The sequence below is a fragment of the Rosa chinensis genome, chromosome 6 (genome assembly GCF_002994745.2).
Source record: "Rosa chinensis cultivar Old Blush chromosome 6, RchiOBHm-V2, whole genome shotgun sequence".
NCBI lineage: Eukaryota > Viridiplantae > Streptophyta > Magnoliopsida > Rosales > Rosaceae > Rosa > Rosa chinensis.
This window is the reverse complement of record NC_037093.1, coordinates 17,998,237-18,021,271: the sequence shown is the minus strand read 5'-3', so window position 1 is coordinate 18,021,271 and position 23,035 is coordinate 17,998,237. Positions and strand designations below refer to the sequence as shown.

General features: G+C 40.2%; 1 protein-coding gene across 1 annotated transcript; it reads right to left on the bottom strand.

The window, feature by feature from the left end:
* Positions 1-13,577: 13,577 nt before the first annotated feature.
* Positions 13,578-15,703, bottom strand: LOC112170964. Its single transcript, XM_024308226.1, has 4 exons — positions 14,719-15,703; positions 13,974-14,635; positions 13,831-13,907; positions 13,578-13,710 (listed from the first exon to the last, which is right to left on the bottom strand). The coding sequence occupies exons 1-4, from the start codon at positions 15,701-15,703 to the stop codon at positions 13,578-13,580; spliced, it is 1,857 nt and encodes a 618-aa protein (XP_024163994.1).
* Positions 15,704-23,035: the final 7,332 nt, after the last annotated feature.

Below are 23,035 nucleotides of genomic sequence, written 5' to 3'. Positions count from 1 at the left end.
ACTCCATATCAATTTCTGTTTTTATATTGCCCTGATTACTATGAGAATTGTGACCCAGACTTATAGTAATTATAACTGGGGTTCATGACCTAACTATGATGATTTCTTGTATTTAATTGTGGAGATTCTGTTGGACTTTAAGTATTTGAAGTATTTTTTCTATTTTTGATTGTGAGGTGGTTTGGAATAGGGGAGCAGGGTGGCACCATGAGTTTGTGGTTGAGTTATTAGAAGTGAAATTGGTTTCTCATAGGTTTTTGGGTTGCCTACTTTTAGGGGAGCATATGCCAAAATTTTTGGTAAAATCTCCTTTAAAAGTGGGTTCCGTAAGGCCACCTCAGATTTCAGGGTGAAATTTGGGGCCGGTCCTATCAAAGTTGGTCTTCGGCTGTGCGGCGTTCTTCATGAAGTACAAGCAGTTGAGTGATGGTGGATGTCCGACAGGTGTAGATGGAAGCAACTGACGGCAGCGATCTGGTGGATCTCGATCTGGTCGTGAAGGAGGGTGGACTGCTAGGCTGCTTGGGCTTCCCATCTTTCTTGGCCAGCTAGGAGCTGGGTCCTTTGTTTGGCCCATGCTACTTACAATTTTTTTAAGCTAAGCTTTATTTTAATTTTAATCATTATTCTCTAAGGTTGTCCTCTTTCGTAGGGTGCTTCTGTCACGCCCCTGATTTTTAACAAAATTAAAAATCGATATATAATCTTATACTTATATATGCGCGATCGTTCAGCCATCAATACAAAATACCTTGAAACTTTTCCCTTTTAACCCAAGTACACATTGATGCCCTGAACCCACAATAATAACATATACTCGCCCTCCACAGAGTTATGTAATACAACAGCTTACAAATTAAATTGCCACAATAAAATAAAACGTAAATGCTCCTCAGAGCTCACTACAAGCGGAAGTCTTAATAATGGTAAAGTCACATAAATGTCTTCTTACCGTTAAGCTGCAAGCACGCTACCTCAGCATCAGCCACGATTATCCTGACTTGCAGAAACAACCCCTACACCGTCTGAATGGTGCACCGGGTTGCCACACAACAAACCTGGTAAGCTTTTGCAAGCCCGTATGAGTAACTCAAAACACACACACACAACTCGTCCAACGAGGAAACCCATCAACTCGTGAAAAAGAACCACACACCTTGTTTTCCCAACACAGCACATTCTTTTCCCAAAAGAACACAACACAATCACCCCGTGACAAAAATCATATTAATTGAAACTCTGACAATTTAAATATGATACACAAGTCCTCCCCGGACATTTAAAAGAAAGCATCCTGAAACTCCCTTTTTAAAAACTAAGGTTCTGAAAATCGCTAGGCGCTAGTCGGGCGGAGACCAAGGGCCTAGCGCCTAGGGGCCTAGGCGGTTTTTATTTTTTAAATTTATTTAATTCTATAATAATAAGTAATACTAAAACCACTATTAAATAACACCTAATAGTAGTTATTTATAACTATCCAAACCCTATCTTATAAAAAAATTAAAAAATTGGAATAGTTAAGGCCAAACCTTATCACAAATGTGATCTATAGTGGTCAAATATAGTTGAATGTGGAGTACTCCACATCTCTTCCAATTTCTTCTTTTTTTTTTGTTAACAAGGTTCAAGTGCTTGTTCAACTCTCTTCAGCTTCGTCTTCTACCGGCCTCCGGTATCTTTCTCTCTCTTCTACCTCTAGTCTCTCTCTCTCTCTTCTACCTCCAGTCTCTCCCCCTCTCTCCCCGACTCTTCTTCACTTGCAGATTGTAGTGAGTCATCTCATCTCCTCTCTCCTTTCTCAATCTTTCTTGCTCTCTTCGATTATGAAATTAATCAATAGCAGTTTAGAAGATGAAGATGGTGGTCGATCTGTGGAGGAGAGAGTGACAGACCTCCGACCTTTTGAGAATCAAAGTTGAAACATTCGTCTGAGTTTCCAGAAGAAGAAAAAATGAAACAGCGCCTAGCGCCTAGCCCAATGCCCAGACCGCCTAGTCGCTTTCCAGCCCGCCCAGGCGCCTGCCTAAGCTCCGAACGATTTGTCTCATCGCCTACCCCATAATCGGGGCGGTCAGGGTGCGCCTAGCGCCTAGGGGCCGCCTAGTCGACCGCCCAGGCCGCCTTTTAGAACATTGTTAAAAACACGTACTCATGAGCATCAGATAGCTCCCCGCTACGCCTCTTGATGTACCAACAACAAATCAGTCCAACCTGGACAAAACAACACATCAGTCCAACCTGGACAAACAACACATCAGTCCAACTTGGACACACAACACATAAATCCAACCTAGACACACAACACATCAAAACACACCTCAATCATATCTATCATTAACCTAACAAATAGAATATGATTCACAAGTCCTCCAAGGACATTTAAAAGAAAGAATCCCCAAAACTCTCTTTTAAAAATACGTACTCATGAGCATCAGATAGCTCCCCGCTACCCCCAATGATGTACCAACAACGGACTAGAGCTTTAACTGATCGTATCCACTCACCCGGCCATAGGCGTGAAGTCCCGATCATCAGACAGATCACACAAAGGTCACACAGGTCGCTAACTGATAGTATCCACTCACCCGATCAAAGGCATGAAGTCCCGATCGTCAGACATATCACCACACAGATCGTCACACAAATCATCACAGATCATCACACAGATCACTACACAGATCATCACACTGATCACCACACGGATCACTCCCAGCAACCCCGAATCCTCATACATCCCCTGGTCATCAGATCAAACATTAAACAACCCACACAAATCTTGATACTTCCCAAACAATAGGAATTCCCAATTCCTAACACATTATCACCCGAAAAGTCAAGCCTCAAGCAATATCATAAATCACCCATCAACCCACAAGAATATACATATTTCATGTAAATATATATATACACAAGTGGTCATTCACTCAGGAATGCCACTAATACCAACAATAGTTTGCAGTTAACTAAATAACTCTCAAAACAATAAAGGTAACTTTGTAATCACATACGGTTTCAACTTAGCAACAATCCACAAATGATGTAAGTCCGAAACTCCTGTTTTGAACTAAAATCCCCAAAGTGACGCCTATCGAGGCGAAACCACATCCGAGACCACCCAATGTCTCCAGAATACTTCTACAATCGATATGCCAAAACCATAAGACAATCGGATAGTCGGATCCTCACAGATCGAATCATCGAACGGTCCGAAACCTTAAAAACCCTAACATACTCATACGATCTCCAAAAATTACAAACAATATATCGAAATGCTTGTATCGACGATTAGATCGAACTCAAGAACAGAAACTATCCCTGAGGTGGCCGAAAACCACAACCACAGTGGCTGTGCCGCCACCAATCCAAAGTCGGAATGTGGCAAACTTCCAACACCAAAGTTCTTCATCTCAACCTCAATTTCAACTTTCATAACTACAACAAAGTCCAATTATAAACTAATCAATTGAATTTTACCTTAGAATAAATTGGACCGATTGAAACCCTAGAATTTCAATTCCAAAATTTGACCTCCACGAGTTGAATCGATGCAAGCCACTTTGGGAGAACCATCCACGTCCTCAGGGCTCCAAAGGCCTTTAAGAACCACCGGCTATGGTGGCCGGAATCTCCGACTCCGATCAAGACGATTTCATCCCTGAAGCGGCCTCTTCCAGTCGATGTAGCTCCCTCCATAGCTCGAATCTCTCTTCAATCCTTCCATAGACCTCTAGAGAGGATTGAGGCGAGCAAAACCCACTTTTGAATCTAAGCAAACGGTGGCCAAAGGAGCGAGAACGACTCCGGCGAAGTGGCTGGCTGCGCGCGGGCGCGGGAGGGAGAGACCGAGCTCGGGTTTCCATTTTGGGAAATCTGGGCTCTTTAGCAAATTTCCCAAAACTTCGTCCTTTTATACAAAAATGGAAAGTTTTTTCGAAGCCCATAACTTTTTCATACGAACTCCGATTCTCGCATTTCACATGTCCACGAACTTGTATCGACGCGCACTACAACTTTCGTGAAGAAAGTTTTTGGAGAATTCCAACTAATAAAAAGTCAACCCTTGCGCCCCTCCTAAAATGACGCTTCCTGAATTATTATTCGCCCGAAACACTTCTGCTCCATTCACGAGCCACGAAACCGTCCGATACCCACAATTTAAATTCCAGAAAATCCTCGGAAAATAAATACTAATTTCCGGGGCATCATAGCTTCTCAGGTTCAGTGAATTATATTAGGGTTAGCTCTTGGTTTCATTCATGTTCTTTCCCTAGTAGTGTCATGTTACTGGTGACTTATGGTGATGTTGGAAAATGTTACATTTTAGGTAATCCTGTTTAAGTGTTATATTTTGGGTTCAGCCGCCCTAGTCTTGTCGTAGCCCTCCTTTGGGTGAGCTAATATGTAATATTTTCTATATTCATCAATGGATTGACACCCACATTCTCTAAAAGAAAAAAAAAGTAGTAAAGATGTTAGACAGAAGATGATTACAACCAAGATAACATTTTAAACGAGCTGAAACAGAAAGCAAAAAAAACCATAATGAACACCAACTCTTGGATCTGGGGATTAATAGCTATAGTAACCATGGTGATCAAGGCACAAAATGTAGGAAAGTGCATGTTAGGAAATTAATCCCGGCCCCGCCTCACAAGTACTAGTAGAAAAGGTGAAAAGAGAAATAAACAAACCAACAAATACACCGAGATTGAACGAGGTTCGGCCAAAATCTTTACCTACGTCTTCAGAGAGTTTTCACCTTCACTAATGAGAGAATTACATAAGTACAAGGTTACTGCTCAAGTTTATGCTCAACACAAGCCCTTTGTATCTGATCGAATACCCCTTATACACTATCTCTTAACATCGAAGATCACTCTGGTCCAAGAGCTATTCTCACATTTGAACACAACTCCCCTTGTTTCTATACACGAAGACCCTTGAAATTGCTATCTATTCTTTGTGATCACTCTCCCTCAATAGATATAGATGTCCTTGAACACAACTCCCTTTATCTTCTACATCTTGAAGACCGTTAGAGTTTTTCTTGTCATCTACATCTTGCTTTGTCTTTCACTGCAAATGGTGCATCCTCTTATAGTCAAGGATGGAAGACTCTATAGCCCTTGATCAGTGTGCTCATGTGGACCACCATCCAATCACATGCTTTCTTCATAAACCTTCCATGTTCATGAGTCTTCCAAGAAACCATTTGCCTAAGAGCATCTCCAACGGGATTATTCAAAAATTTTGTGTCAAATTTGAATTTGAAGGATGACGTGTCATGGTCATTTTTGACAATTTTTTGATACAACAGATTAGTTATATTTAAATATTATTTTATTATTTTTCAAAAAAATTTATAACAAAAAGAATATTATTTTTTCTCTTTCTTCTTTATCTCTTTTGGCCTTCGTTCTTCTTCTTCTTTGATGGGCAACAAGCCAACAACAGATGGCTTGATTTCTCAGCTTGGGTGTTGGTCTGCAGGAAAAGGATTCAACTTTTCTTCTTTATCTCTTCTGATTTTCGTTCTTCTTCTTCTTTGGATTTCTTTGTTCTTCTTTGATGGGCAACAAGCCAACAACATATGACTTGATTTCTCAACTTGAGTGTTGATCTATAGGAAAATGATTCGACTTTTCTTCTTTATCTCTTCTAATCTTCGTTCTTCTTCTTTGGGTTTCTTTTTTCTCCTGATGGGAAACAAGCCAACAACATATAACTTGATTTCTCAGCTTGGGTGTTGGTTTGCAGGAAAAGGATTCGACTTTTAATATTGGTTTTATATGGCTTGAGTTCTCTCATCAGTCTTTGCTGATGGAGTAGTGGTTAATCTCTTTCTTTCATCATCAACAAATGCCCAGATTCTAAGAACATATCTGGGTAGGAAGAAAGAGAGAAGAAAAGGAAGAGCGAGAAGAAGAGAAGGACTCGAGGCATTAAAAAATGAAACGAAACAATTTGACAGAGTTGTGAGAACTGTCAAATTTGATAGTGAGATTGGAATGTCAAATCCACGTAGGATTTGACAGATCTGTTGGAGCATTTTCATCATTCATTTGTTGTCGTTGAGTCTCTACCGTGTCATTTGACAGAACGGTTGGAGATGGTCTAAGAATGTGTAGGGACTTTTCTTTGTCAACTTTGTGGGAGAATCAAGAAGTTACATGTTGTAGAATCTCAACACCAACTATTTCCAACATTATCTCCTTTGGGAGACTAAAAGGTCCAGTAGACTTTAATCATGTATTTATTCACAATGCATCAACTTGACCATTCAATTCTCCATGCGTATATGAATGCACATACAATGTATACCATGCATTCACTTAGTGTAAACTATCTCCACCAAGAAGGGAGAGACACTAAACCTAATAGTGCAGTCAAAGATGAGGGAGGTCCCATGAACCATTGTGAACATAATATGTATTTTGCAATGATGGATTTGCAAAATATAAGGCATCTTTGTCTAGTTTAGTTTTTAGTAGGAAATTAGGTTTACTCGAGTTGTCTACAACTATGTAGTAGAAATAATCAAATTCAAAGCCAATTTATGATAATTCCCTATTTATAAGAGTGATATCCCTATCATTACGAGGAAAACAAAAAAAAAAAGGTCGACATTTTGAGGCATCACCCACCTTATGCCAGTTCTTGCCCTTGAATATTGAAATGAAAAAGTAATATGGATTTTAATACCAAAATCAATTGACACTAGTTAGAGAGGTTTAAATCCTTAGATTTTAAATGAAATCTGCCAAATTCAAATGTGAAGGATAACGTGGCGAGTAATATTTAGAACTACCATTTTGTCAAAACTGTTGTCAACTCCAACTGGCAAATAACCAATCTACCGGAGTTGCTCTTAGAAACTAAATTGGAAGGCCTCTTATTTTCAATGTGGGACAAACATACAACTTTCTCACATGCCGCCAAACTTGTGTTAAATTTTCAAGCCATACGCATAGATAACTTGTTTTAGCTGATGTGGAGCACGTACGCGTGGTCTCTCTCCTTTTCAATTTTGAACAAACACTTGACTTTCTCACACGCCTCTGCACATGTGACAAATTTTTTAGCAATACATATGAACAACTTGTATTGGATGATGTGAAGCATGTACAGTCCTTAAGCATTACAAGTGCACAAACATATTCTAAATTGACAATTGTTGGAGATGCCCAAATCTTTATAAAATTTACTGGAAGTTTTCTCTTTTCAAATGCCAGACTTGTTCTAATGAGCTAGTTGATCATTTCATAGAGGTGTGGAGACAATTTTCTAACTAGCAAGCAATAGTGGGTTTTAGAGTAACTCCTACAGATTTGCTAAACATTATTTTTAGGGGCTGTGACCACTCTAAACATTATTTTTAGGGGCTGTGACCACTTACCCAAATTTGGCCCAACATTTCCCCAAACAGTCCACCTACTTTTGTTTGTGCCCACTTACCCAAACCACCAGTGACACGACGCATATAGGCTCCGAAAAAATCACGATTTACAAACCTGCCACTAACCACTAAATACACGTCTCAAATCGTGCCTGTTTTCTCTCTCTCTCTCTCTCTCTCTCTCTCTCTCTCTCTCTCTCTCTCTCTCTCTCTCTCTCTCTCTCTCTCTCTCTCTCTCTCTCTCTCTCTCTCTCTCTCTCTCTCTCTCTCTCTCTCTCACTCCCAAGTCAAATCTGTTTGAAACTCCAAAGTCCCTCCATATACGACTCACTCGCTCTCTCTCTCTCCCCCTCTAGATCGCTCGCTCTCTCTCACTCTCTCTAATCCCGGAGAAATGACCTCGATTCTCACAGAAGACCGTCTAGCAAGTTTCTCGGTCCGGCAACGCTTCACGTTCCTCCGGCTTTGGGAATATCGAAAGAGGTAAAAATTCGATTTCCGACTAGTTTTTCTTGTTTTCTGCCGAATCTATTACATACTTGTTGCATTTCAACTTGTTGATGGCTTCATTTTGGTTCATATCTATGAAATCAGTGATATTGACTTGGCATGTGCGAAAATCTGTGAGAACTAGGGTTTCTGATTTGTATGTCTGGAATACTGTTTGGGAAGTTGTTCATTGATTTAAAACACTCCATTGAGTGGTAATGCAGACTGATTGAAAGCCTATTTTGAAGTCGTAACCATAAAAACATAACTCTATTGCCACCCAGTACACTTTGTATTGGGGGTCAATGATCACTGTTCTGTTTATTACAGTACTATAATATGCTATTTGAATGTAAAAGGAAATATATCTGCTGGTCTAGTGGGGGGCTATAGGTAGATTATTGCCAACCACTAATGACTGAAAAGTGGTTCATTTATCCCATGTAATTTGGTATTTGGAACGTGTTCTTTTGTTTTTTCATTTATTAAATAGCAGTAGTCTGTGTGTTATTGAAATTGTGTGTCTATCGCTGGTCTAGTGGGGGGCAATAGACACAATATTGACTCCTAAAAATTTGTGGATTTGAGAAGTTATCTATTGTTTTGCTTGTAAAAATGTGCAACACTCTGTGAACCATTGAAATTGCTGTTTTTTTTTTTTTTTGGTCTATTGGGGGGCAGTAGACACAATATTGAGCCTCAATATTGTATTTATTTAGGGCAAGAAATCTTTTAATGTTGGTTTTTTTTCGGTGCGCAGAATGTCTAGACCTAAATTCACCTTGTTCAGTGATTCTGAAGAATCTGTCCGCAGTTCGGAGAGTTCCTATGCGGGAACTGAGAGTACATTTAACCAGCCACTTCAGCAGAAACTAAACCAAATTAGAAAGAGGAAAAGACAAGAGGCAGAAGAGATTATCGATGAAGCATCTGCAGAAGAAAGGGTCAATCAAGGTTCCGAGCAATCACTTTCAAACGAATCAGAATCACAAGGTGAACAGACAACGAAAAGGTTTATCATAAAAACAAGACAACAGACAAAAAGGAAAACAGTTGAAGAAGAAGCCAATTCAGGCAAAGCAGAAATAAGGAAGAGGAGAAATGTTCAACCGCCGAAGAGTAAAGGGAAGAAGGTAGTAAAAGGGACAGTGAAGAAGGAAGAACCGAAGAAGGAGGTTCAAAAAGCTAAGATTGAATGGAGGCAGCAGAAGTGCACACTCAGTTCCTTCTGGAGAGTGGTAGATGCACACAAGGAGAGAATACCAGAAGAAACAAAGGAAATTTTGAGGGGTACAGATTTTGGTGAGATGATAGAACCATTCTGGGAAGACAAGATAACCGAGAACCAGCTCATTAAGCATGAAGCAGACTTGGAGGTAATAATGAGGCACTTCGACCACAAGAACAGCAATTGGAAGTTTGGTGATGTTATTATGGAAATTACCGAAGCAGACATCACGGCTTTGTTTCACCTTCATGCCGAAGGAGAAGTGTTCAATGTGAACAAGAGGGTGGTCAGCGAAGAAATGGAAGACTCCCCAATTTTTGGCAGCCCTTTAAAGAAGCAGGCTGTACTTAGATCTGATGTGGAAACAAAGCTCGTAGCTGAGTTGAAGAAGCCGGCAAAACTGAAGGACGCACGGAAGCTGGCAGTGTTGATGATCACGTACCTGTTCAGCACGTTCTTCTTCACCAGAATCAGGGCTCATATTACATGGGATATGGTCATTGTTTGCGAACAAATTGGGACCATCAACAAGTACAATTGGCCAAGGTTGATTATGAACTTCTTGATGGAAGGGCTGCAAAAATATAGGAGAAATAGTCCTGCAACAATGAATGGATGCCTGCTTCTGATTTATTACTGGTTCCTTGAGAAGACAAAGGCGAAGAACTGGATCCCAGGCAAGCAGACTAAAACTCCAAGGTTTCTTCGATGGTCAATAAAAGAAATTTTCAATTTGGAATAGGTTTTCAAAAATGAGAACCTGGCTGTGGTAAGCAAAACGAGCAAACTGTATTTTCATGCACTTTACTTACCTTTTTATGTAGAATTGACTTATAAATGTAATAGGATCTAATCAAAGCTAGACCGTGGACTGATGACATAGGACTGGGCGACATTGAGCTAGATGATGAGGTGAATGGTACCCTAAGCTTTGACTCCTGGGTGAGTATAACAAATTGGTCTTGTCTGCTGCGTCTACTGGGGGCCAAAAATTTGATTATTGCCCCCCAGTAATGTCTTCACCTGGTGAAGTTATTACATAAATTAGTGCTTTGAAGAGTATTCTACCTATTTTTGTGCTTATTAAAGAACATTGGCCTGGAAAACATTCAAACTGCTGCTTTTATGGTACTCTACTGGGGGGCAATAATTTGTTTACTACCCCCCAATAATGACATTATTAGACCCCAGTATCCTAAATGGTTTTGTGCCACTATTTGCAGGTTCCCCAGGCAAGCCAAGCTGAAGAGGAACAAAACAAAAGGCTTACGAGGAATATCAAAGAACTCATCAGTGAGACAGGGACAGCAATTGGTGAGACGAAACCCCCAAAGTGATGGAAGAAAAGCTAGAAAGGCTTGCGAAAGCAAACAAAGACCTCAATGCCCAGAACAGGGATTTATGGGCAAAGCTAAAGATGGCCGACGAGAAGATTAAAGGTCTCGAAGTTGAAAAGAGAGCGAAGAACAACCTCATCAGGGCTCTATACATTAGGCTCGGAAAGGAGAAGGGAGAGTTGCCTCCACAACAAACACAGCTTCAGGTAGTTCCATTTACACCCAGAGTGTCACAAGAAGAAGTTGAGGAAGAAACTCCAAACTTTGGAGCAAGTCTGGGAGAGGAAACAAGTTATGCAGCCACTGTGGGACATGAGACGGAGAGGGTGATAGCAGCATTTCCTATGGCTATGGAACTACATGAGCAACGAGAAGGTGGGGAACAAGAGGAGGAAGCCCATCTTGATATGATAGTGAACATGATTGCTGAAGATGAAGAGAATGTGGACATTGGAAAGAAAAACGAGGAAAAGGTGCCCCAGGCAAGCAAAAAGAGAAGAAAAACATGGAGATCATGTCTATAGAGAAAAATGTCAAGACTTACAAGTGGGGTGCGAAGAAAGCCAAAGAAGATGATTGGGAGTACGACACACCCGAGGAAGCAAAGATGAGGAAGAGAGCCCCACCTAAGAGAGCTAGGATCGTGCCGCCGACTAGAAAAATGGAGAACAAGATCAAAATCAAGGGTGTCAACTGCGATAAACCTACTGGGAGGACACTGGACCGGGCAATCGGAAAGCACTTTCAAGAATTCTTCAATGCTACTGCAAAAGACACGTAACTACACAACCCGTTTTCATTTAGTTTATGTATTTCATATGGTTTACAAACCAATAAGAATTGATTGTTTCTGTTTGTACAGTATCGACTACTGGGTCAGCAGTGACCTTTTAAGCTGATAACCAAGCATGACCTCAGAGTGATAATCCAAGAAGGTGATGTCGAAACTGATGTAAGTTTGGTTGATTCAACACGTCTACTGGGGGCCAATAATGTGATTATTGCCCCCCATTAAAATGGCAATTCTGATGGTGAGTAATATGTCACAATTGCAGGTGGTCAGCATTTATATTGACTTGTTGAAGTCTGACGCCGGAAAGCTAAAAGCTAAAGTGGGATTTCTCCGTGTAGACGCAGCGGTAAGTAATCGAAACCTAGCAGTAGGAATTTTTTGTTTATTTAATGTTAGTAGACTGTGAATTACTTAAATGTAGTCTTTGTTTGGTTGTTTACTGGGGGCCAATAGACACATTATTGCCCCCGGATAATGTTTTGATAGTGGTTTAGTAATCGTTTATTTCATGTATCTATAAAAGTTCTATGATGAATGCAGCTTTTTGATTGTAAATAGAGTGTTTGGTGATGGTCTATTGGGGGGTAGTAGACGTATTATTGCCCCCAAAAAAGTTTATCAACCTTATATTTTACGAAAGTAAACTTGTATTAACTTGGTTATGTTGTGTACACAGTACTATGCGATAAAACATGAAGGAAGCAGGTGAAGACACTGGACCGTTTGAGTGTGGTGTCGAAACAATGTTGATTGAACCACTTTGGTCGATCTTCCGTTTCCCAACTATGCTAGTACCCATTCACCACAGCACAAGCATGCACTACACTTTGCTGGTAATCGACAATGAAAGAAGGTGCTTCACTCACATGAATTCATTAAGGCCACCAATCAATGAATTCACAAATGAGGAGAACTACCACCTAAATGCATCAAGAGTGGTATGTGACAAATTCTACTGACATGTTTGTTTCCATACTGTTGAGGATGAATTTCAATAACTAATCCTTTATATCTGCAAAAAACAGGTGAGGCACATCAAGAAGTTCATACATGTTGTGAACTTGACAAAGATCAGGTTCCCAGGTGATAGCCAAGACCCAGAGGTCACGCGAGAAAAATGCAAAGGAGAAGATGAGGGAAACCTAATTATCGTTGAAGAGGAAATGACCGAGGAGGAAAAAGAAACCAGGAACTGGATCTTGCAGAACAACATTGTAGAAACAGACTATGAACTCTATGAAGACTTCGAGTGCTCGTAGCAGAACACAACATCGTAAGTACCTGTTTATTGCAACCCAATAAATCATGAACAACACGGTTTGACTACATCTAAAAGCTGCAAATATGAACTACCTGTTTATTGCAACCCAATAAATACTGAATTTATTTACTTCAATACAGTGCTGATTGCGGACCGTTTATGCTCCATTTCATGGAGAGCATAGTGAATGGCTAAGACCCAAGCAAGGAAGGTGGGGACAACATGAGAAAAAGAATACTAGAGAGAATCATGCACCTACAATTCGGAAGAAAGTGAAGACTGGAAACCGGGATAGCCTATGTAGAAATTTAACATTAGGATTTCAAAAGCAGGCCTAGGATAGCATATGTAGAAATTTAACATTAGGATTTCAAAACCGGGATAGCCTATGTAAATACTTGGGCAGTTAAACTTATTTTGGAATTATGGTTAAATAACATGCAGTATTGGATGATGTAATATACCTCTGTTTCTTTCAATTTATAACAGGACCTATCAACAAGCTTCTAGTAGAATCATGCACTAAAATAGACAAGTTTATTGCCCCCCAATAATCTTCAAATTTTGGTCAGAAGGTGACGGTTTTGCTTTAGGTTAGTTTATGTAGGTAAAATATCTTCGAATCCAATACATGATGAAATCAAAGTTCATCTAAAATTAGGTTTACTGGGGTGTCATAAGATAATTATTGGAACCCAATAATAGTTAGGAAGATGGTCACATATATATTTTTTGGGTGTTAAATTAGGTTGCAAAAGTATAGTTTAGGTTTCCAATTACAAGATGTTCTAAAGTTCTCATATTCTTGCATTACTGGGGGGCAATAATCTGTCTATAGGCCCCCAGTAAACCTTCTACAACCAACAACATCAACTCAAACCTATTAATAATTTCATTTTATTTCTCTTGAAGGAATCGAAAATTAAAAAAAAAAAAGTTAAAATATGTAATTCTGAAAAGAATAATGGTTCATTGACCCTAAATATAAACAATTACTGGCCCCCAATAAACCAATTACTTCCCCCCAATAGAAAAGTGTAAAACCTATCAACCATTTACAGAATCATGTACTACTATTGAACGAGAGGTTCTGTGCAGCTCTTCTTGTTATGAGTGCCCATTTTTCCGCAACAGCCGCAACGAATCAGCTTCTTTTCGACCTCTCCAATAGACTTGAACCACTTCAACCTGGGCCTTCCGGGTGGCCTGTTCGCAAGGGGAGGTAATATAAAGTCAGTAGCAGATTCAGAAGAAGACATATCAACATTGGTTATTGGACGGATAGGAGAACTATAGCTCTTCTTGAACATATCAACACGAAATTACTTATCAATATAACCATAGACATTTTCAGAAGCAGCTTGTATTGCAGCAAGGTCTTGAGGACAAGGAAAACAATTGATCTGCCATTTCACACATGAACATGAATGCTCGGAAATGTTAACTACGTACGAAAAGTCAGATCGAACCTCATAAACACCAGGGCTAGAGTAATGGACACTGAAGCGACGAGATTTCTCCATCTGCACCTTCAGCCTTTCCTCCATTTTGGGAGTCAGTTCTGTTGTCCAACGTTGTGCCTCATCCCTCCTCTTACCTATCTGCTCCATTTGCTTAATTCTGGTCTGATCCAACATACAACATACCGGCATCAAACACTCAAGTGAAATCCAGGAGTTAAATGATTCTGCAATCCCATTGGCCATTATTCCATATCGGCCGCCTGTATAAAATACATGGCACCAATGTTGAATTGGAATTTCAGCAAGAAATGGGTCAATAATCTCAGCCCCACCCTCTTGCCTAAGCAACCGCAAATTGAAACGGTATTCCTTCTCGGTAGAGGAATATGCAACCTTAAAAAACTTCTTCTTAACTTCTTCTATCATCACAGAATTGCCTTTATCCCCATATTTATCTGCAAGGTTCGCCACCAAATGCTTGTAACAAAACAGGTGAGGATGTCCAGCAAATACCTTATCGAAAGCACTCAACAGTCCGGTACCCCGATCACTAATAAACGTGATTACTCTTCCTTGAGATTCAAGTAAACTCTTCAAATGCTTGAAAAAGAATGTCCAATTTGTTTCCGTCTCAGAATCACAAAAACATATGGCTAGAGGGTAAAAACCTACACAAAACCAGAACACAAAAACGTCAGTCTACCGGTACCCACTAAACAAATTATTGGGGGGTAATAAACTATGAAGTTACCTTGATTTCCATTCCTGCCAGTGGCAGAAAGAATATGACCCTTATAAATGCTTTTACCAAAAGTTCCATCAACATACAACACTGGCAAACAGAATTGGAAGCCTTCAATACAACCTCCATAAGCTACGAAAAGCCTATGAAAACGATTAGTGGATGGGTCAACTTCCAACACAAAATAAGAGCCCGGATTACTCTCCAAAACGGCTTCCTTATACCAAGATAACTTGCTGAATGAACCTGCATCGGAACCATAAATCGCTTCCTTAGCACTTTGCTTCGCTTTCAAGGCAACCTTGTAGGAAATATCAAAACCATATGTTGACTTGAATTTACTCATAATTTCCCTTGGCTTCAGTGAAAGATTATAGCTAACATTGCCAGCAATGCAAGTCTTCACAACCTTGGATCCCAGAAGCTTGTGCTTTTGAGTCCTAACTACACCCTTATAAGTGTGAATATTATTCAACTCCGTTATATGAAGGCAACTATTGGCAGATGATGAAAGTGCGCGAAGATGCCAATCACAGCCTTCAGTTCCAATATTTGAACAAACTACATGAATACGGTCCAAATCGTTTCTCAAAAAAACGAACTCGAAACCAACTGCAATTGCATACTTCCTGAGTTTCTCACGGAGCTCAGCTGCACCATGAAACTTCTCCCCAACGTGATGAATATAGGAACTCCACTCATCAGACAAATACGACTTGTGAACTTCAATCCTAAATGCCTCCCCCAAATAATCGTCCTCATCAACAACTTCCACTGAACACGTGTTGTTGCAACTTCCACCAATCTTTATAACAGAAATATCAACACATTCTAACTTATGTATTCTAGCACCGCAAAACAGCATCTGGAAATCACGTTCGGAACGAATAAAACATGCTTCACAACCCGGTACGGAATACTGAAGCTCAATAGCATCACTTGGCAAAAACTGGAACATACGGAAAACGTCTTCATACAAGTCAGAAAAGCTCATACATTGATTCAGAGGAATTATATAACATTTTCCATAATAAATGCACCTAGCAACCAGGGGTTCGAGAATAATCCTGAAAGAAAGTAAAAGAACAAAACTATTATTGCCCCCCAATAAAGACATTATTGCCCCCCAATGATTTAAACAGAACTACAAAAAAAACAACAGAAAAGCTACAAATTACTCTTAAACTAAACAAAAGTATCACTAGACAACAAATTGAGAGACTTCATAACAGTTAAAACACATTACTACCCCCCCCACTAGGAATATTACCGAGCCCCAATAATGTAATAAAAACTACCGAAACGCTTCAGAAAATGTAACAAATAGCTCTGCACAAAAATGAAAAGATCATTAACCAACAAATTTAGGATCTGAGTAACAACTAGAACATATTATTGGCCCCCAGTAGAAAAATTATTGAACCCTAATAATATAGTCTAAAGTATAAAAACACCTCAAAGCCAATCTCAAAACAAACACGAAACTCAGACCAGCCAAAAACAACGCGAAGATAACACCAAAATACAATGCACACAAAAAAGGCCTAGAAGTTCAAATCATAACTGCAATAAAACTTCACAACCAGTTCAACCTTAACACGAAGCTCAGGTTCAGGAAAACTAGTTAGTAGTTAACAAAGCAAATCATACATAGAAAAGACCTAGAAATTCAAAACGTGCTGAATATAAAACAATTACATATAGAAGAAGAAGCTAACCACAATGGAGGAACCGAAAGAGGAGCTCCATCTCGCTCCATGTGATAATCGCAACAGACCTTCTCGCTCTACGAATAGCAGGTCTTCCCTCAAAAGAAATTGAAGAGCTCCTCACTCTAGAAAACGCACAGCTCCTCTCTCTACAAATCGCACAGCTCCATTCTCTCTCTAAAATTTGAGAGCTTCAATCCTTGAAAACAGGCGAGCTCATCTATCTGGAAATTAGCCAATCCTCACTCTGGGAATAAAGCCAATCCTCTCTCTCTCCAATATCTCGTTACTGTTACGAATTTGAAAGAATTCAGTTATAAAAGGTCAAAATCGTCAGAAAATTTGGGGAAAAGCGGGGCCGTTTTGAAAAGATGGGTAAATGGGGTTAAAAAGTGTAACTTGTTGTTTAAGTAGTCAATCTATTAGAGTGTTTGGGTAATTGAGGTTAATTGACCCCAAAATTGGGTAAATGATCATTTCCCCTTATTTTTACATATCATATAATGTTTTTTCTTAATTTTTAACTTCAACAGTCTCTATCTCCTTCTCTATTTTAAGGAATTCGTAAAATTCTTATTTACATAATCTATTCCTATACAGATTAGAAGAAATATACGTAATATCAATAGCTAATATAGTCACCCCATAATTTAATCGATGTGATGAAGTGCAAATCAGGCCTTTACAATGATTGTTTCAATATCAGTTTTTTAATTGAAAGACTACATGAATGTATTCATGCGCTTTGTGCATGATCAATGAGGGATATTGCAGAATATGATATCTTCCTACTAATCGTAATATGAAATGGTTTTTGCAAATAAGCCCATCACCATCGGTTCTGGTTAAAGATATCTGTATAAAAAGCTATATATATTTTTTTAGAGAAAATAAGCTCTCTTTAATAGCTTAAGCAATTTAACATTTGCAATCATATGTTGCACTTGATTGTCCAACAAACTTGCTCCATATTTTTTTTTTTAATCATTTGTCCAACAATTTTATCATAGAATTTTTAAATTAATGAAAAACAATGATAGAATACAAATAAGAAATGAAAAAAACAGTTTCTCTCCCTCTCCCTTTTAGAGAAACCCTAACTTGGTGGCAGGAAAATTATGCAAACCACTTGTCCGGCAGTAGCCCTGACATCTTGGTTGGCCTTGGCCTCGCCGACGTCATACGGTTTTGCTACTGGATTGGGACTGAATGGGTCTATTCGAGTAGTCCCTTGTGAATGGGTCACTTAAGCTTTCTGGCTGGTGAAGTTTTGGCTTCAGGTTTCTGGCAGGGGGTCTCTGGGAGATGGTCGATCTCGTGTTGATGGCGACTTGGATTGATAATGTGATTTGAAATTAATGGCGGCGTGGATCGGGCACGTTAAGATCAAGGTGGGTTTGTGGTGAAGCAGCTTGTGGCTGCGTGGTTCGTCGTGACTTAGGTCGTAGCGAACTCGAGGCTGTGAGATCATAGCAGAGCTATCACAAGGGTAGAGCTGCTCTGGAAGGTTTGGTGGTCTGGAGGTGGAGGCTGGACCTGGGCCTTGAGTGGGCCTTCTCTATGTTTTTAGTTTTTTGTCTGATTACAATAGTTTCCTTGTATTTAGGAACCCAGGCAACTATATGCGCTCTATGTACCTCTAGAGCCTCTAGAGTAGTACCAAAGAAGGATTTCCATTACATCTACGTATTTGATGTCTAATCTATGGACCTATTTCTATGTACCAAGGTGGGTACTACCACAACTCCCTAATTTTTATGGAAAGAAGGCAGCATAAGGGTATGTGATGGCCACTTTGGCTTGTGATGAATGAAATTGAAACCCGTTTTGGGATTGATAAAAAAAAATGAAAAACAAATTAATTCAACCGAAAAGAAAAAAAAAAAAACCATCAAACCTCGTTCTTTTTTTTTTTTTTTGAATCAAACCCAAACCCAAAGGGTGGGTGGCAATATATTCATCTAAAGCCAGAATAGGCCGTTACATATATACCCTTCCGCTACCATCTACAGACAGACAAGAAGGTAGTAGTAGTACCCACAGTGATACATAGAAATAGGCCTACCCATTAGACATTCATGAATGTAGATATAGCGGATATCCTCCTTTGGTACTACTCCAGAAGCGCTAGAGAAACATAGAGTGCGCACAAACGCTTAGCTTCCTAAAATAAGGAATTATTGTAATTAGACTAACTAAAAACTTAAACATGGGCCTAGGGCAAAACCCTAGCCCAAAATACTGCAGTCCAAGTAGCCCAAGAAGAAGGCCCACCCAAGGCCCAGCAGGCTTGGCTTGGCGCGGCTCCAGCCATCACCTCCAGACCACCAAACTTCCAACGCAGCTCCTCCTCGGTGCTTGCTCCATCATGCCCCTGCCGCCCCGAGTCCGTCACAGTCTGCCACGACCAAAACCCGATGAACCCCGCCGCAACACGAAAAACACGATGAGACCAGGCCGCCACAAGCTAATCCCCACGAACTAGTCTCGATTTCACCGTCCCCAATCGACGCCGCCACCGATTTCAAATCGCACCATCGATCCAAGCTTCTACCGACACAAGATCTGCCGCCTCCCAGAGATTACCCATCCGAAACACAAAAATCAAACTGCACCTGCCAAAACTTGAGCAACCCAATCTAAGGACTACATGAACAACCCATTCATTCCCCGTCTGGCAGCAAAACCACATGACATCGGCGAGGCCAAGGCCAGCCGAGCTGCCCAGGCCACCACCGGACTAGAGGTTAGCACTGGGACGCCGCCGAGTTAGGGTTTTCTCTCAAAGGGAGAGAGAAAAATGAATGATTTTCAGTCAAACGAGTTACCTCCCTCGTTCTTTAATCTCTCTTAAGAACTCAAAAATCTCCCCGTTTTATTTTGGAAAGAGTCTTGACTGTAGAAAAAGAATTAATGAAAACTTGCATGAAAAAACTTTATCCTTATATTGTCGCCGATTTTCTGAGCTTTCTGCAGTGGCTTGTTTATTTGCTTTATCTGAAAAACTTCTGCTGCCACGAATAATTTGTTTTAGAGGGTGTCAAGCAATCTAGCAAGAAACGAAAAGAAAAGTAAAAGTTGGCCAATTTTTTTATTTTTTTAAATAGAAATTGATATCTTTAGAATTTAGTCTACATAGCCTCACTAAGTCAGAATTTTTTTTAATGTACGGAAACGTGCTAGCCCATGAAACCCGCATAACCCGCTAACTCAAATATTCCATAGCTCTCATCTTTCACATAGCCTCACTAAGTCAATTCATTTGAGTCTTCGGCTTTCTCTTAGTTTGTACCAAAAAAAAAAAAAATTCTCTGAGCCACCATCGTCTTCCTTCGGCTTTCTCACATATTTAATCACTATTCCAATTGAAGCAGGCCAAACTTTCTCAATGCAAAATATGTATCCGTTATAAGATTCGAAATCCAATCCTTCATCTCTATGCTTTGCAAATTTTTTTTAAAATTTTTTTAAAGAAAAATACGATGGGATTTCATAACAATATGTATTAGATTGATGATATGTGTTTTGTAGAAATCAAGATTTCACAATCTCATCCATTAGTTTCAAACTCTCAATCTCAATCCACTGTTGATTCAGTTTATTTAGTTACTTACAAAATAGAACTGAGCTTTTAATCTCATGACTTGCGATTAAAGGAAAATTTTGAGTATCAAAATCTCAGTCTCTAATTGCTAAACCGCAATATGTGTTGACAAAATATAAATCTGAATTCTATGTTCTGTACCTATTGTAAACAAATCTTTGTTAGCGTGTCTTAACAGGTTTGTTTGTACCCACATTTGCATGGCCACTAGGTCATAACTAATGTGCATAGTCATTTCTGATTACAATGAGCCGCTCTACAAGTAATTTGGGCCGGTAGCTAGAAATGTTGGCCGATGAATAAGTGGACACTTCAGTTAGTCCAAGATGAGTCAGACGAAGCTAGGTTATTGGTTATCGGCCGGCTCGTAGTCATTGGTTTATTGTCTAAAAGCCCATTGGCCAATACTCTAATTGGTTTCCAATCCGAACTCAACTTAGAAGGATAATGGCCGATTGTCAGAGAGGCCAATAAACGATAAAGATGAAATTTGATCAAGTAGTATTTCAGTCGACTTGAAATTCATGTCAGCCGATAAGGAGAATTCAATCCAAGATAGCCTACTTCAAGATTAATTGCAGCCGTTGATGACGTCCATCAAAGCCAATCCGGATAGAGTCCAGCGTCAAGTCAGCCGACGATAAGTATTGAAGCCGAATCAAGATAGAGTCACTGAGGCAAGAAGAGGCCGAATTCCACTCAACTTCAAAGAGTCAAGAGATCAGTTCAAGTCACAAAGCAGCCAATATAAATAGCAGCATCGACAGAAGACAAACACACACAACTCCAGAAACTCAAGCCATCAAGCTTTTCTTATTTCGTTTTACCTTTTGCTTAGGTAGAATTTCCGTCTGTTACTTTAGTTTATTTGCTCTGCTAGTTACAATCTCAGTTACTTTATCTTTCTTGTAGCCTAGTATCGATTTTGAATTGTTCTCTTTGTTTTCTTTCAAACAACAGTTAATAATTTGCAGCCATTCTAGTTTTCAGTTTCGTTGCTATTATCTTTTATTTGCTCCTTATTGTCTTTGTGCTTTACTTGTTTGATCGTGCTATTTACTGTTCGTAGTCGCATAGTAGCTATTACTCTCATATTTGCTCATACTCTCACAACCGCACCTAACTCACCCGACCTTCAGCCACCAAGTCCTTAATCTAGAGGCATCGAACCGCAGCCGAGAATAAGTTCCTTCCTCGGCTAACGATTGCTTGATAAGTCAGATCTACATCCACTACACCTACAGTTGCACACTTGGCCTTCTGGCCGTGTGCTGGCACGCTCCGCATCTATTCATCAAGAAGGACATTTGTTCCTTGATCCCTCGGCTGTATAGGCCGAGGTGATTTTCAGAGGCAACATCTTTTGGCACGCCCAGTGGGACTCAAGATTACTATTTTCTTAGTAAGGTTGAATGCAAGGGAAGGAGGTTAGTCAACAAAAACAAGACAACCCATACAGTGTAAACAGGGGAAAGAAGTGTCTTCGGTGTGGAGAGTCAGGACATAATTCAACTTTTTGTCCATCACGGCCGAAGCTCGATCTTACTACTATCAGAATGTCACTTGAGTCAAGTGGGAATGGGACCTCAGACGCTTCGTCGGTAGAGCAATCAGCCGATGAACGTAGAGCTCAAGAAGCAGCAAAAACTGCAGCAGCCGAACTAGCCGCAAGACAGGAGGCTACACAAGCAGCGGCAGCCGACGCCGCTGCAAGGCAAGAAGACATGAGACGAGCAGCCGCTGACGCAGCCTTGGCCAGGCAATCTACTGAAAGTCCGTCTAGAGGCTTGCCACTTAATGCTTTTCAGAGTGCCTCGAATAGTGTAACCACTCCCGGTGCTATCATCCATGCAGCACGAGATGGTAGAGTTAGAGATACTGTGGAAGATGATTATTTAGGGCCGGCCGGAGTGTCAGCCGAGTATATGTACAAAGCATTGAATGAAGTTTTTAAATTGCAGACGGATGAACTCGCTACTCGAGGAGAAATCAACAATAGAACGTTGGTAGATCAGTTAGCTACTGTTTTGGGAGAGAATACTAACCGATCAATCGGAGGATTGCAAACATCTCTTGAGCAACTGAACCAAACAATGGCGGCTATGGTGAATGGTCAGAACACTTTGCAAACCTTGCTGATACAAAATCAACAAGGCCAACTCAACCAAGCACTTCAACCTCCATGGCAGCAAGCTCATGCTTATGTTCCACAGCCACTAGCTCAGTTTCCTATTGGTGGACAGCCGTTTCAAGCTCAACCCCAATTTGGAATGGCCAATAATTACGTGCAACAGCCGATAAATAACAACAACGGTTTAGGAGGACAAAATCCACCTAGGAATGGGTTAACAGTCGAAGAAATAAGGAGAATCTGTGAAGAAACTGTAGGGCCGGCTCCTAGAAGAACGGCCAGGCCAAGATACACCAAACCATATCAGGAAAGGGTTGAAAATAGAGACTATCCGAGGGGATTCAAATTTCCCGACTTTCCTTTATTCAGTGGAGATGATTACCAATCAACTATAGCACATATTTCCCGGTTCACCGCGCGATGTGCTGAGCATTCTAGAGATGACGATTTGAAGTTGAAGTGGTTTGAGAACTCACTGACCGGCCCTGCTCATGCTTGGTATGTCAACTTGGCTCCTAATTCTATTCAAAACTGGGTCGACATGGAAAGAGCTTTCCATGAGCAATTCTACAGAGCCGAACCAGAAGTCACAATCGCTGATTTAGCAAAAATGTATCAAGCAGCACATGAGTCGGCCCAAGATTTCTTGGATAGATTTAAGGCCGCAAGAAACAAGTGCAGAGTTAACTTGGGGGAGCTAGAATTTGTCCGAATAGCTCAACAAGGTCTAAATTACGAGTTGCGCAAGAAATATGAGGGAGTTGATATTAGAGACATTTTTGAATTAACCACTAGCGTGGCTAGATATGAGGCAATCATTAGAGAAGAGACTCAAGCCAGATCAGCCTCAAAGGGAACTTATTATAAGAACCCTACTGTTCA